The 16669-nt window shown below is 42.4% G+C and overlaps 1 protein-coding gene across 1 annotated transcript in view; it reads right to left on the bottom strand.

The window, feature by feature from the left end:
• Positions 1-981: 981 nt before the first annotated feature.
• LOC111864512 (dipeptidase 1) overlaps positions 982-16669 on the bottom strand; it is a gene marked incomplete at its 5' end in the record, with an annotated part of 138007 nt that continues 122319 nt past the window's right edge. Inside the window, 3 exons of the mRNA XM_033751465.1 lie at positions 982-1392; positions 6295-6433; positions 12564-12639. Of these exons, the coding sequence (XP_033607356.1) occupies positions 1291-1392; positions 6295-6433; positions 12564-12639 (317 nt within the window). The remainder of the gene's footprint in view (positions 1393-6294; positions 6434-12563; positions 12640-16669) is intronic.

Here is a 16669-nt window from a genome sequence, read left to right as displayed (position 1 = left end):
TAGTGTGGTTGGGTGAGGCACTATGCTACAAGCCGGGAGGTCGCGGGATCGATTCCCGATGAGGTCATTGGATTTTTTCTATTTACCCAATCCTTCCAGCCGCACTATAGCCCTGGGGTCGACTCAGCCTCTAAAAGAAATGAGTACCAGGAATATTCCTGGGGGTAAAGGGCGGCCGGTTCTTAAGGCTGACAGCCTCACCGCCTTCTGTGAGCCGACTGTTTAGAAGATGTAGGAGCCTCGATCTTTCACAGCCCTATGGGCCTCCACCGCCTGTTACAAAGATAGCTTTCACTTTCTTACCTTTTACCCTGAGGGAAGTAGACTGAAAGACACTAATGACGTCAGCAGTGTTAATATCATTTAGTTAAAGAGAAATAAAAATGTAGCAGAAACTGATTAAAATGTCAATTGTCGACAAATGTCCATATCGAAATGTTAATAAAAAGAAAACAAATGGAAGAATATTGGAAATTCCTTACTGGAGACGTTTGTTTTCCGTATAACTGGACTCTCCACCTAGTGTACATAAAACGGTATGTTTAGAAACTGACAGCCAAGTTCATATTACGAGCACTTCATCGTAATCAAACTTACTCTTTTCTCGTGCATACATTTCAATAAATGGAATTATTATTATTCCTTGTGGCGGCGCCATAGCTCAAGCGCTTAGTCGCTGGCTTACCACCGCGGCGGCCCCAGTTGCTCCACAATCACCCTCACCTATCATCTGGGGCTGGTACAATAAGCCAGAAGTGGCCGCAGCACAAGGGACTTAGTCCCACCCCACTAGCAATAATAAAAAATAAATATTATTCCTTAAGATGATGCACTAACACCGCTCTGTGATGGAGTTTTGATCCAAATCCATTCACCATGAATGGTAAATCAGTGTAAGTGACCAGACGCTCAGTTGTTTAGAGTGGTACGCTAAGGTGAGATATTTTGTAGGCCTATATGTTAAATTAAAACAAGACAAAATAATCTCAATCTGTACACATACAGAACATGTCCAGGATATGTTTATTTTAACGGAAATTCATACTCGTTACATCACATGTCAAGTAACAAGATTACACTCTTTCAACACACACTTTTTCACCAAGTATGAATAAAAATATGCATTACCTACTAAGAGATGATGTCATAGTTTCCTGTTTAATAGCACGACACACACTTCCCCTCGCCTTCTCGAGTTTAACTGAATGTGCAATTGATAATCTCTGTTTCGCTGTTGCTAGTAAAAATATATAATTCTTAAGTAATTGACCAGGTCATGCTATGTAAACATCATCGTCCAAGACAGCCATCTTTGTTGTAGTCCTGTAGATCTGATGGCGGTATCCAGTCTTCGTACGGATCTACGGCCAGTCGTCGGAGTTCCTCCTTCACCTGTAATCAGGGCCCTTGGCTCGATCACCATCACCTGACTTACTGAGTACGAGAAGTTGGCATGTATATTGAGAGACCTTCTCCACAATTTGCATTGATTTGGTAATGTCGTTAGGATAAGATATGCAATATGGACAGGACAAGTAATGCGAATATAAAAAGCAGAAATAAACAACAATTCTGTTATATTCGCCTAAATATTAATAAAATAGGTCTATATGAACATAAGGTGGACAAGGAAGAGTATGACGCATGAAGAAAGGATAAATCCCTTAAGGTTTTTCTAGACGTACTCTTGAACTAACGTTGTTAGGGTGATGGAATCAGCTAGCATGAAACTATGTGAGTATGTAACTAAAAGAAACGAGATTAAATAATATATACATGCATGAAATTTCGTATAGTTTATTTACTGTTTATCTATCTCTGTCTCTCTACGGCTTCACAGCCCTTGTGGACCTTGGCTGCTTTTTCGTTTTCTTGATTTACATGGTCTGACAGTAAAGTTCATGAAATCGCCACTGTGTTCTTGCGTGGCAGCAGTGGACAGAAATCTCAGTAAGGTGTGATGACGGTAGCATATCAGCATTTCACAGCTGTGTTGTTGTTGATCTATGGCAGTCTTTTTCTGAGTGGCGTCTATTATTGTCTGAGTGTGTTTTTGTGTGCCGTCGCGAGACTGTAGGAAGGTACATTAAATTTCTTGTTAATCTTGACAAGAGTGGAAGAGATATCAGAGAGATGTTAGTGCAAGTTCACAGGGATAAATCTATGAAGAGAACAGCAGTTTGCAAGTTGGTGACACGTTTTTCTGAGACAAGAGAAAGTGTCACTGACGAAGAGATTTCATGACGACCAGAAACAAGCAGAACTGAAGAAAACATTGAAAATACTCGTCAAACTATGCGTGAAAATCTTCGGCTGTCTGTCAGAAACATGGAAGAAGAAGCGAACATCAACAGAGAAACAGTAAGGGAAATATTAACTGAAGATCTTGATATGAGGAAGGTGTGGGCAAAAATGGCTCAAAAGGACATGCTCACACGGCACTGTCTGTGAGGGAGTTTTTAGTTAGTAAACAGATAATTATGCTGTAACAACCTACTTAATCACCGGATCTAGCCACCAATGACTTTTTCTGTTTCCGACGATAAAAGAAACATTGAAAGGAAGGCATTATGATGACATCAGGACCAATAAAACGGCAGCTCTGAAGGCCTTTCCATAAAACCAGTTTCAAAATTGTTATGAAGGGTGGAGTAGGCACTGCCATCATTGTACAGCTTCCCAAGAGGAGTAATTTGAAGGCGACCACGATGATATTCAATAATGAGACATGTAGCACTTTAACCGCGATTAGTTCGCGAACTTTACTGTCAGACCACGTATGTACAATCGATAGGACTCCTTGGATGAGTGATCAGCCCGTGGTGAGGCCACGCTACCTACACACAGGACAACAAAAACACAGAATAAACTTACACAGACATCCGTGTGTCAATGTTCAATGTTGCAGTTCTCTGAATGCAGTGACTAAAGAAACTTCGAGGTTATGTATAAAAATGGCTTTATTGAAGTATTATATCTTTTGGGATATAAGACTGTGTAGCCCGTGGAAAATCAAGAGACGTTTCGGAGGAACATGTCGGCTTCATCTTCACGATCGAAGAATAAGCCAAGCCAGAAATCAGCATGAAGCAGGCAGCAGATGCTTGCCATCTGCTTCATGTTGATTTCTCCCCCAGTCTTCATTAACTAGCTGAGCAACTGTCAATGGTTCAAGGTACGCTCAGTAGCATTGACTTAATTGTAACAGAAATCCGAATGAATGAGAAGAATTAACGAAACATGAGGATATCCCAGCCAGGTTGGCATTATGTATTTCGGTTTGGAATAGAGACGGTTTACATACACATTTCTCTTACTTCCTTAAATATACAGCACCCGACCTACATTTTAACTACAGGTTGGGCTTCTGTGTTGAAACGGGACCAACATTTCATGACATGCTCCATTCATTTCTTCTACAAACGGCTTTTGAGTGTCTGGGTGGTCACAGGTTCGTGTTAGGCAGAGGCTGCAATGGACCGACACTAACACGATGGCGCGAGGCATTTCTTGAAAAGTCGATAATAACACTTCAATGCAGATACATTTTTGCTTCTCTTTATGCGGCATGAAGTTCATGAAAGCTCGCCAATAGGCTCTTTCCAAGCCAGGTTAAATCAGTTTGCACGCCCTCACTCTAATTCTCAAGGGTATATTTTAAAACTCCTTCCCCTCTCTGTGTGTTCCATTCGGGTTTTCGGCTGGAATTTCGTATTAATCTCTCTCTTCTTATTTGTGCCACAGCTTATCCTCAGATTAGTGACTCTAGTCATATTCGAGAAGCTCCTCATTGTGTAGTTGTCTCCATATTTTTTGTTTTATTCCCTCGTGGGTCCAAATATTCACGTCAGCACCTTACTCGCGAATATTCTGAGTGTGTTCTTCCTTCAGAGTGGAGGATGTAATCTTTTCCCCTCTATGGTTCTACAGTCCTTTGGACCTTGGCCGCTTTTTCACTTTCTTAATCCTAAACAGAGTCGGTAGGAGACTCTTTGGACTGGGGAGAAGCCCGATGCAAGACCGCTACACAGAACAACAGAAGCACAGAATAAAGGCATACAGATATCCATGCCTTGAGTGAGACTCGAACCAAGACTCTATTATTCGAGCCGGCGAAGGCTGTTCATGTCTTGACGCGGCTACTGTGATCGACCGGGGAGACTTCATTTAACCCCCCCCCCCAGAAGGATAAGATGAAATTATAAAAAAATCTGTCTTATCAGATGTAGAAGCTTGCTGCTTTCTTGCTTGGCTTACTGTTCAGTCCTGAAGATGGAGACATGTTCATCCTGAACACTAGATATTTTTTTATTGCTGGGGGGGGGACTAAGTCCCTTGTACTGCGGCCACTTCTGGCCTATTGTACCAGCCCCAGATTATAGGTGAGGGTGATTGTGAAGCAATTGGTGGAATGAAGATTGGCAGGGGAAACCAAAGTACTCGGAGAAAACCTACCCCAGCGCCACCTTGTCCACCACAAATCCCACTTGACCAGACCCGGGATCGAACCCGGGCCGCTGCGCTGGGAAGCCAGCGACTAACCGCTTGAGTGAACGCTAGGTAACTTTAATAGGATTATACCGTGTTATATCCAAGAAGAGAGAACTCTTCAAAATTACCGCTGTAAGCACCTCAAATGCGGCAGCTGTATAATACGCAGTTTTTACGTCAATCTTCAGGTGTTAAGATAGTGCACAGGTATATAAAATATTCCAGAATAACAGTGGAAGCCGTTTTTCGATTTCGTCTTGGTTTCATCATGAACATAACTTTTTTCTTTTACTGCCGCTTACAAATATTTGGACTCTGCCAAATTTTCGGAGGAACTACTGACCAACTTTCTGTTATGGTTCTGTTTTACATTCTGTTGAGTGGAAATGAAAATACACGTAATATATACGTGCTTCTTCTGTCTGTGTTTACTTGTAGAGTAATGTTATTACTACCGCGTGATAGAGCTTCCATATTTTTCTTATGATATTTATTTCTACATTTCTAGTATCTGTGCCAGAAAGCGTTGTTATAGCACAGGCCGGATTCCCAACTCAGTGGCCCGGCTTCCAGCCCAGGTCAGGTCATGTGGGGATTTTAGTGGACAAAGTGGCACTGGGGCAGGTTTTCTCTCAGTACGTCGATTTCCCCTGCTAATTCTCATTCCACCGACAGCTCCACATTCATCTTCTATCATCTGGGGCAGGTACAATAGGCCAATCAGTGGCCGACGTGCCAAATGGACTCAGTCTCACCCCACCCCAAGAAACTAAAGAAAGCTTAACCACAAGATTTAATGCAGCTATCATCAAGACCTATTACAGGAAATGATCCTGAGCCAGTTCCATCTACCTTGCATTATCGTAAATTCTTTACATAATTTCCTCTTAATTCCAACATTCTTCTTTTTGTTGATCTATTGAGACGTATAGGCCTACGTTCCAAAACGAAGTCATTAATGAGGGACTTCAAGACTTTATATTCTTGACATGGTAGTTATAACATTACCAACTTGAGGTAGGGATGGTCTGAACACGGAGGACACAAAGGTATTCAAATTTCTTATAGTTCTATAGCTCTTTGTCGGACCTTAGCCGCTTTTTCAGTTTCTTGATCTGTACACAGTCGGTAGGAATCCTTGGACGGGGATCAGCCTGTCGCAAGGCCTCTACCTACACATAAAACAGCACAAATGCAGAATAAACGCACATAGACATCCGTGTCTCGAGTGGGATTCGAACGCATGACCCCAGTGTTTGAGCCGGCGAAGATAGTTCATGCGTTAGACCGCGCGGCCACTGTGATCGGCAGGCAGAGGTTTGCTGCGAACCTACATGGACAACCTCATTAAAAGCACTTGGACAGTGCAGCAGAGAATACAACATTAAAAGTGGTATGAAAGTATTGTCGGTCAGCCTACCGAACAATTGTGTCTTGAGGATTCTATAATTACGGCATACATTTCACTCAGTTATGAAAATTTAACAATTCAATTTTCATTTGTACCTAATTTCATGACTAATAAGAAGTCAGGCATTAGAAGGGGTAGGATGTTATCTCGTTCCAGCGTTTCGATTTCTCTTTCTCCGCATGCCCTAAACTAAATCAATACCTACGTAATGTTTGAGATCAAATTATTTAGCTAACGATAGATACATTTTGGAACGTCTAAACGAAAGTCTTACGTAAGACCGCTATGCTTTTCATGAAAATCTCTACTACAAATGTTTCTGTAAGAACAGCTGACTGAAATCACGCGGAGTGCCGGCTGGTTTTATGCAGCCTTGAGAGAGAATACAGTACCTTTTCAACTTTTCTGAAAACTCGTAAGAAGTTGCGTCCTGCTAACTTTTCCAGTTGAGTCATGGTCCAGCCCTTAGTTCTCGCGAGCTCCGCCAGGAGGTACGGATAACGGGAAACATCCTCCAGTCCCACGGGTGTCCTAGTAGCAGATGTCAGCACATTATAAATTTCATTTCAATACAGATAATGTACTACATTTTTATATATTAACCTTTTCCTACATTATGACAGGAGTACAGAAGCGAGAGGAGCCTTTCTTTACGTGATATTCAAATTCATTTTATATCCCTTATTATAATGTTTATATGTTTACTAATTTTATTATCAGTTCAGAGAGGTAGTCACTGATAAAGACACAAATTCTTCCCACGTTCATAAAGCTCACACTGACAGTAATATTAAAACAATTGATTCCTTTTATTAAGTTAGTGTTAAGGTGTATATTGTAACGCCGGGTCCACGTTACGTCAGAGGGCGTCCCCCCACCCCCTTTCTTACTACTTACCCCTTCCAATGTTCCACTTCCTGGTTCCCGTCGGCTGAGGTCCAACGCGAGTGATCCATTCTGTTGTGGGACCCTGAACTGTGCAGTCAATTCACCTTTTCTGGTCGGTACAATTGTGATTGTCGGAGGCTTATTACCTCCAGGTACTTAGGTTGTATTTGTATTTGTTATTTAATATATATACATATTCATTTGATATATTTGTGANCGCTGTTGCGTTGCGTTGCCTAGCGACCAGGATGCTAGGACTCGGCTAACATCGGCTCGCTTCGGCTTCGCTCGGCGCATCACGGCTGGCGGGGGGGGAGGGGCGTCATCCATAGCTCAGCACGTCACAATACATATTCATTTGATATATTTGTGAAAGTCTCTTTAATTTGGTACGTCCTACCCAAAAACCAAATTTCGGTCTTCAAGACCTTTTAACGTTTCAATATCCACTGAAGAACAGTTCCTAGCAAAGGTTTGCAAACGTTTTAGAATGATGATTCGCGACAAGCGTGTGCATACTGTCAAGCATTTTCTTAGATTACATGTTTCTAAGTATCTGTAGTTGATCCATGTTGCAAGCTGAGTGGCTCTGAGGAATGTAATTGCAAATTCCACATTTTTAGTTATGTCCTCACTACTGAGGAATGAAGAGAAAGAGTCACCGATATTTTAAAGAAGAGAAATGACACTGATTTGCTGGCTGATTTAATGGTGGAAGACACTGGCGTTTAAAGTGTTTTTGCCGTACGTCCTCAGAACATTGTGAATATAGCATGATTTTAGTGGTTTGCCACTAAATAACAATAAACGAAGCAAATTGCAGATAGTCCTTTTTAGTGCCAGAAAGACCGGCACTACGTACTCTGAAGAGGGCGTCTCTAGTGGCTGTGGGCACGAACCGTGCAAAATGTCAACCCGTTCGAAGCACCGCCTCCGATCGAAAAATGTTTGTTCCTGCGCAAATAGCTCGTGGTCATTTGTGCGTCTCAGTGACGTTTTTGCTTTCGTAAACATTTGTTAAAACTGACTAAATTTCTTTACTCACATCAGCCAATGACTAAATTTCTTTACCCAGATCGTCCCATGACTAAATGTCTTTAACTACATCAGCCCATGACTAAATTTCTTTACTCACATCAGCCCATGACTAAATTTCTTTACTCACGTCAGCCCATGACTAAATGTCTTTAATTACATCAGTCCATGACTACATTTCTTTACTCACATCAGCCAATGACTAAATTTCTTTACCCAGATCGTCCCATGACTAAATGTCTTTAACTACATCAGCCCATGACTAAATTTCTTTACTCACATCAGCCCATGACTAAATTTCTTTACTCACGTCAGCCCATGACTAAATGTCTTTAATTACATCAGTCCATGACTACATTTCTTTACTCACATCAGCCAATGACTAAATTTCTTTACCCAGATCGTCCCATGACTAAATGTCTTTAACTACATCAGCCCATGACTAAATTTCTTTACTCACATCAGCCCATGACTAAATTTCTTTACTCACGTCAGCCCATGACTAAATGTCTTTAATTACATCAGTCCATGACTACATTTCTTTACTCACATCAGCCAATGACTAAATTTCTTTACCCAGATCGTCCCATGACTAAATGTCTTTAACTACATCAGCCCATGACTAAATTTCTTTACTCACATCAGCCCATGACTAAATTTCTTTACTCACGTCAGCCCATGACTAAATGTCTTTAATTACATCAGTCCATGACTACATTTCTTTACTCACATCAGCCAATGACTAAATTTCTTTACCCAGATCGTCCCATGACTAAATGTCTTTAACTACATCAGCCCATGACTAAATTTCTTTACTCACATCAGCCCATGACTAAATTTCTTTACTCACGTCAGCCCATGACTAAATGTCTTTAATTACATCAGTCCATGACTACATTTCTTTACTCACATCAGCCAATGACTAAATTTCTTTACCCAGATCGTCCCATGACTAAATGTCTTTAACTACATCAGCCCATTACTAAATTTCTTTACTCACATCAGCCATTGACTAAATTTCTTTACTCACATCAGCCAATGACTAAATTTCTTTACCCACATCAGCCAATGACTAAATTTCTTTACTCATATCGGCCCATAACTAAGTATCTCTAACACATCAGCCCACAAGTAAGCGTGTTTACTCAGATCGGACCAGTGGAAAGCCCCAGCTCGGTAGCCGGGATGCATTACTCTGCCAGTTGTCTGTGCGTCTGGCACACTTCGGTGACGTCCACATGGGCATGAAGGTTGACGGCGTGACGGCTGGTAGGGGAAAGAAACGGACCCTGAAAATACCTGCTACATTGTCCAGCAGAATGTCACATCGCCTCTCTTGCGGTTGGCCTCGAGCCTCTGTTATTATTGTTTCAGTATTTCGGGCCAAGTGAAGGGTGAAAGATCAAGTCCCATCTTTAGCTGAAGCGGAATGGCGATTGGCAGGACAAAATTGCAGTAGATTACTTACGAGTATGACGTTATCAGTAAAATTTTACATTTATGTAATATAAAAATATGCGAGATGTTTGACTAAAACATTTAGTAATCTGCATGAAATTATATGTTATTTTCATGTATATATATAAAACAAACTCCGTGGCCTGTAGTCCGCAAACGAACTATACATACCGACCGAGCGACCGCCTCTTGTCGGCGAATTTAGTGCAAACTTTTGCGGATATAGTGCGTCGCGTAGTCGGGGCAACAGATCCCCACTCCCGTTAATCTCGGTTTTCCAGATCGAAGCTGCTACTTTTCCGTTCAAGTGGCTCCTCAACTATCCTCACGAGGCTGAGTGGACCCAGTTCCAAACCCACTACTTCTCAGAAAATCTTTTAGCGCCGGGAATCGAACTCGGGACCTCTGAATCTGTAGCCAGGGACTCTGACCACTAGATCATAAAGGCGGTCACACACACACACATATATACAGTGCGTACAATCAAGTGCGCGCCGCGGCTGCAATTTGCCGTGAGTCATACCACCGCAGAACGGATGCAACTCCTCCCCGCGACTGCAGTGCTCCTACGCCGATGGTTGCATAATCGGAACCCGAGGTTGCATTAAACAGTCAGTCTTTGTCTTGCTGTGGAAGTGGAGTGGAATGTTTACAGCTGTCGACAGACGGTGGAAATGAAGTTCACTATTAAACAGCGTGTGTTTATTGTCGAAACTATTGCAAGGAAAAACATTTACAGAAAATTCGCACGTAGGTTTCGTCAGAAATATCCTGACTCGCCAGTTCCCACAAAGTCGTGTGTAAACAGGCTTCTGAAAAAGTGGCGGGCCACAGGTTCAGTGAGTGACAAGAAGAAGCAATCGAAGAGAACTGTGCTGACTGAAGAAAAGGTTAAGGATATTCAGGCAAGATTACAGATCAGTCCTCGAAAATCGTTAAGACGCTTAGCACAGGAAACTGGTGTTTCGCTAGGATCTGCTCGCACAGCCACAAAGTTAATCAAATTTCGCCCGTATAAAGTAACAGTTGTGCATGAGCTGAAAGAACCAGATCATGCAGCAAGAATTCGTTTTTGCAACTGGCTGCTGCAAAATGTACACGATGGAATAGTGGATCCTCAGCTTCTATTCATGACTGATGAAGCGTGGTTCCACGTTGGTGGCCACGTCAATGCACAAAACGTAAGAATATGGAGCAATGAAAATCCTCACGCTATACAGCAAGTGCCATTACATAGTGAAAAGGTGGGTGTGTGGTGTGCTGTAAGCCCGCGGCGAATCATTGGCCCCATATTTTTCCACGATACCGTGAACTCTGATCGGTACATTAATGACATACTGAATCCCTTCTTCGATCAGTTGAATGCCGAAGAAAGACAATACGGGTATTTTCAGCAGGACAACGCTACAGCACATACGGCTAATGCATCCATGGTCGCAATACAGGAAGTGTTTGAAGACAGAATTGTCAGTAGAGGACTGTGGCCTCCCAGATCCCCAGATCTCAGTATTTCTGATTATTATCTTTGGGGCAACCTGAAGCAAAAAGTCTACAAAAATAATCCCCGCAGCATTGATAGTCTTCAAAATGAAATTACACGCGTAATTCATTCAATTACCGTCGACGAACTGCAGAGAGTGTCGCGTAATTTATTTGTGAGATGCGCGGCATGTTTGCAAGCAGAAGGAGGTCACTTTCAGCACCTGTTATAAACCACGGTAAGTTATCTTTTTACTGTATTCTTATAAATGTGTGCATGTAGAGCAACTGATGGACGGAGACTCAGCGACACCACTACACTCACGCTATCGGGGAACGGCACTGCAGTCGCGGGGAGGAGTTGCATCCGTTCTGCGGTGGTATGACTCACGGCAAATTGCAGCCGCGGCGCGCACTTGTTTGGACGCACTATATATATATATATACAGAGTGTCCCAGATGTTTGGTGCCATACTTCAGTACTTCAGGAGCGTACTGAGGGTTCCCTATGGAACAACTTTGAAATAGGAACCCATGTCCGCAAAAGTAAAATAGTAGCGCTAGGGCGGCATTTAATATCATTTTGTTTAAACTTGGCGCCTCAATGTCGAAGAGCAGGCATATTACCGTCTCCAAACTCCTAAGATTCGCCTGCTAGAGTAGATGTTGGAATTGGCGCCCTCCATTGCAATGCATGCGTTACATCGACGAAAGAAACTTTGGCGCACCCTTTCAAATATTCAAGGTGTCTCGAGGATCACGTCACATGCAAGAAGTATTCTGGCCAACAGCTCGGATTCATTATCCACAGGCGTGTCATAGACCAGGCTTTCCACATGGCCCCAGACGAAATAGTCCAGAGGTGTCAAATCTGGGGATCGGGGTGGCCAAGGCACTGGGCTTCCTCTTCCTATCCCAGAAGTGTGCCGGCTCTCCGTCATGCTGTATCCACATTTGCCTCCGCACAATCAGTGGCACGTCTTCTAGAAAAGTCGGAAGGATGCATTCTAGGAATACCTTGTAAAAGGGCCCATTGAGTCGCGGCGGTAGGAGGAAAGGCCAAATCAAGTGATCGCCAATGATGCCCGCCCAGACATCAACAGAAAATCGCGCCTGGTGGTAACCAACTACAGTAACGTTGGGGTTTTCGTCAGCCAAATCGTGGCTGTTTCGACAGGTGAACCAGTCATTCCTTGTAAACTGCGCTTCGTCTGTGAAGAACACGTGATTCAGGAAGTTGGGCTGATGTAAACACTGGTTCAGTATCCACTGACAAAATTGAACTCGTGGTACGAAGTCAGCTGGACCTACGTCATGTACTCGCAGTGGATGATACGGATAAAGCTGTTGGTGATGCAGGATCCTCCAAACACTTGATTTTGATGTCCCCACAATCTTGGCAATGGCACGAGTGCTAGTGGATGGCTGTTCCTCTGTGCAATGCAGTTCGACATTGAGGCGCCAAGTTTAAGCGAAATGATTTTAAATGCCGCCCTAGCGCTGCTATTTCAAAGTAATTCTATAGGGAACCCTCAGTACGCTCCTGAAGTACGGCACCAAACACCTGGGACACTCTGTATATACTGTATATACATATATAACGTGTGTACACGCACAATCAAATTTTTCTCAGCTAACTGTAGGCCTAATGACAAGCAGACTATAGCTCTGGTGCTGATAATCGCTCAGAATTAGACACTTATTCACTTTAGCTCTCGAAGTGTTTTACAAGACTCCGGTTCAATTTTTTCAAACTCTGTTCATTTAATTGTCATCGTAAGTCATTCAAGGCCATACGCACCTGTTAATGCCGTCGTATCCGGCTCCGATACCTACGTGGTCCTCTCCGGCAACGTCACGAATGTGGGTCACATGACCTGAAACATGAAAAATTACAGGAACTTGTGTTTGTTAATTTTCGAATTAGCCATTTACGTTCTCAGACTACCTATGCGATACTGATTAAACCGTTGAAAATAAATGCCTTATACGTATCATAAAATATAAGTGTTTCAGTTTTTCGCACCTGTTGCTCAGTACACTAACCATTTAGACTCTTATTCCCTCACTTTTCACAGCCAAACAAGCGAACTTTCGCAGTATGCCATTGGTTGAAATAAGAACGTCGGTCCTAAAGTGTTCTGACAATGGTGTATAACACTCAGAATTACTGGGAATTTGGACTTTTTCCATCGTCCAATTATCGAGATTAGATCTTTGTAAGGGACTCAACTGATTAAGTGTCTTCCCCCTTCGCCTGCGGAAGGAAACAGTTCCAGTTTCCGAAACGTCGTATTTTCTAGTCTCTAGAATACCGGACCATGGAAAAAGGTCCAAAACCCAGTAATTGTGAATAAGAATGTTTTTCCGTTTGCATGTTCTTAACGACGCTGTGTTTAAAGTCGAAAGAGACTAGGGGCTAATATTGTTTCACTTTGTATGCAACGACGCTATATCAGTTAGGTACATTACACGACTTCTAATACCAGACGATTATGAGCGATGACTATTACTATTATTATTATTATTATTATTGGAGGGGGTGGGTTTCCCCATGCACCGCGACCAGTTGTTGATCTATTGTACGTCCCCCTTTGATATTCTACCAGTCGCCATACCCTGCCGGTACTGGTGCTCGCTATCAGCCCCGTTCAGCCAGCGAGGCTGGCAGTGATACCCGATAACTTCCCCATCTACCGGAGGCATTGGAAACTACTTGGGCGGGAAACTTTGCCTAATTTTGCTCAGAGGTCTCCTAGAGACATGAGGATCTTTTACGTGCCGTAAAGCTACGATACGGGACCCACGGCTTAAAGTCCCTCCCGGAGGACTTGTTCCCTGAATTTTTCCGCCCTTAAAAATCCTACGACCTCCGCGTACCCGCGTACCTTGAGTCATGAGGTGGGAACGTTACCGCTAGACTACGGAGGCCGCTTGAGCGCTGACTAACTACTGATTAGGACTTATTGTGTTCTTTCACATGGGTGTGAAATTTGGCATTCCCTCTCTGGGAAGAACGTAAGGCTGTATGTTGAGGCAAACATTTGGACCTATGAGAGAGCAAGTAACGTGAGGCTGGAGAAACACGTATAATAAGGAGCTTCATAATTTGTTCTCGTCAACAAACATTATTTGAGAGATTACATGAAGAGGGTAACGTGGGGAGAATTATTAATGTATTGGAAGAAGAGAGCTACATATAACATTTTAGCCCGGAAACATGGCTCAAAGATACCATTTGGGAGGACATTATTAAAATTAATCTTAAAGAAATAAGATATGAAGCTTACACTGGCTCAGATTAGGATGGCTACAGCCTGTTTCAAGGAGTTTCCCAGCAAGGACTTGACGAAACCAAGAAAATTATCGAAACAACTGGTATATAACTGAGATTCAAACCAGCTGCTTCCCGAATACGGGCCCCACGCATGAACGTGAATAAAATTATGAAATGCATTTGCTGTGTATTTAGCGATTGGTTTCCCCTCTCGCTCGCCGGAAGCAAGCCTCGCGATGCGATGAAAGTGAGCGCTGGAAAGACACAAAAATTAAATTTGCTTGGTGAACTTAATTTCTTAAGTCACACGAAAACAACGTTGTCTGGAAGGTGCAGCTTAGATAACATAGGCTGCGTAATTGCATTGTGGGACTCCTATGGTTGTCACTTGACGGGTCCCAGGAAGATGGGAGGAGGGAGAAACGTAAGGAAGATTGGGTAAGTAAGGAAGAAGGGCGAACAGAATGGAAGGAAGAAAATAATCATAGAAGAGATTGAGAAATAAAATTAAAACAGAAAAAGAAGAATGAAAGGCTGGGACGAAGTTGAAAGGAAGAATAAAAGCATGAAATTAAAAGCAAAGAAAAGGTAAATGATGGTGACAGTGAAGAAAGGGAGGCGAGAACTAATAAATGGCGCTGCTTTGTTCTTCAATATGAAACTCGCCGAATTCCAGTATCGGAACTTTGTTGTCTCTTGAAGGTATCCTCACCCAGAGTGGCTTTGAATGACGTCGCATTTCCCGGGGGGGGCTCTTTCTTTCGGAAAAGAGATCGGAATTAAGATGCAGTGTAATGCATAGCGATATTCGTTTAATTACAATAAAGCTGAGGACTCATATTTGCTGCCGATGTCCGTTCTTAGCCAAGCCGTGATGTCCGCGGGCTAGGCGAACCGGACATATAAACACGGCGAGAGGAAATAAAAATGACATGCAGAGCTGGAATGAGTTGCACCACGTCGCCTGTGGCAGTGTTATTAACCGCCACTTATTTACTTTCTAACGCGAGTCAGAACAAAGCGTAGAGAGGTTACTCCGCAAGTGGCTTTCGGCCGTAATGTGACAAGGAACATAAAATTACACAGTCATATTTTTTTCTTCTTGTTCTTCAAAATTTTCTTTCTACTCTTTTTCTAATTCGAACACAAGATCTGCGAGCTGTTCCCACTTTCCTTTTCTTGGATTTATTGAAATTATCTTCTCTGCTTCTTTAAAATCATAGCTCCTGAACTTGACATGTTAAGTTACCATAGGTTAGAATGGGTTAGTTTACCTAGGGTTAGCTTAATTTCGGTAAAGTTGATATATCAGATTATATTGTGGTAGACTACTTGCTTCATTCAGTTAGATTATGTTGCGTTAGATTATGTTATGTTAATTAAGTTAGGTTAGCCTAGGCAAGTTTAGGCTAGGATAGTTAACCTATGTTAAGTTGGCTTATATTAGTTTAATTTAATTGAGGCAAGATTATATTATCACTTGTTTGGTTAAGTTATGTACATTTAGACTAGTACAATTTAATTTAATTAAGATACGATTAAATTCTTATGTGTTTCTCGTAGTTTATATTGCGTCAGTATTGAGGTGTTAGGGTGGATAACCTCATTAACTGTCAGATTATTATGTTGGACATTGTCCATTATCTTAGTTGTATTTAAAATGAAACAGTCTTTCAGAAGCTGGAGCTGTCTCCATGATTAAGCCTAGAATAGACGTTAAATATTCCGCAACCACTACACAAATATTTCAATATTCAACATTTCATCAGTCTGTGGCCTGCTGCGTTATGTTACATGGCGCTGGTGGCGTCTTGAGGTCAACCAAAATATTACACACAAGCTCCCTCTCTCTCCCTCTCTCTCTATGTGAAAGTGCAAAGTTCTTCTTCTTCTTCTAATTCAGGAACTAGGTCTAGGCCTGGATTGCGAGCCCTTTCGCTGCCAGGTAACACCTTTACACCTGCCCAACAAGAAGTGACACCAGTCGTTGTTGCTGCTTCAGTAGTGCCCGAAACACTCAACGAGAGATTTGTGTCCGTAAACTTTTAGATCCTATTTCAGTAATTCTTAACCTATGTGTGGTTTTGGTTTAGTTGAAATTCTGATACATTCATAAATCAGGCTTTTTGTTCTTCGCTGTTCGAAATAACCGACTAGATAATACAAAGCCGCGCTTTCTTGAAGACGTATTTTTAACCATACCGCTCGCATTCAAGGAGAAAAGGTTACGTAACAGGGAAAATGTACCTTATGGGTAGTATTTTGTGGCTGGGTGAATTAAATCCATTTTCAGCTCATTCTAGATGCTAATATAGGCAAGATTTTGAATTACTAGTGCCAGCAGACACTTCCGTCGGTGCCAAAACTGACATCGATACCAATGGTTCACTATCCGTCGTGTACGAGTTTGACTAATTTCCATTTCTACCCACATCTTCTTATACTTACTCTCCGCTTTGTTTAACTCGGACTATATTTTTGGGAACTAAATCAAACAAAAACAAACTCCATGGCCTGTAGTCCGCAAGCGAACTCTACCTACCGAGCGATCGCCGCTTGTCGGCGAAGTGAGTGCCAACTTTTTGCGGATAGAGGGTGTCGCGGGGTCAGTGCAACGGATCTCCACGGCC

The sequence above is a fragment of the Cryptotermes secundus genome, unplaced genomic scaffold (assembly GCF_002891405.2).
Source record: "Cryptotermes secundus unplaced genomic scaffold, Csec_1.0 scaffold948, whole genome shotgun sequence".
In the NCBI taxonomy this organism is placed as follows: domain Eukaryota; kingdom Metazoa; phylum Arthropoda; class Insecta; order Blattodea; family Kalotermitidae; genus Cryptotermes; species Cryptotermes secundus.
The sequence above is the reverse complement of the archived record's forward strand: the minus strand, read 5'-3'. Positions and strand labels throughout refer to the sequence as shown.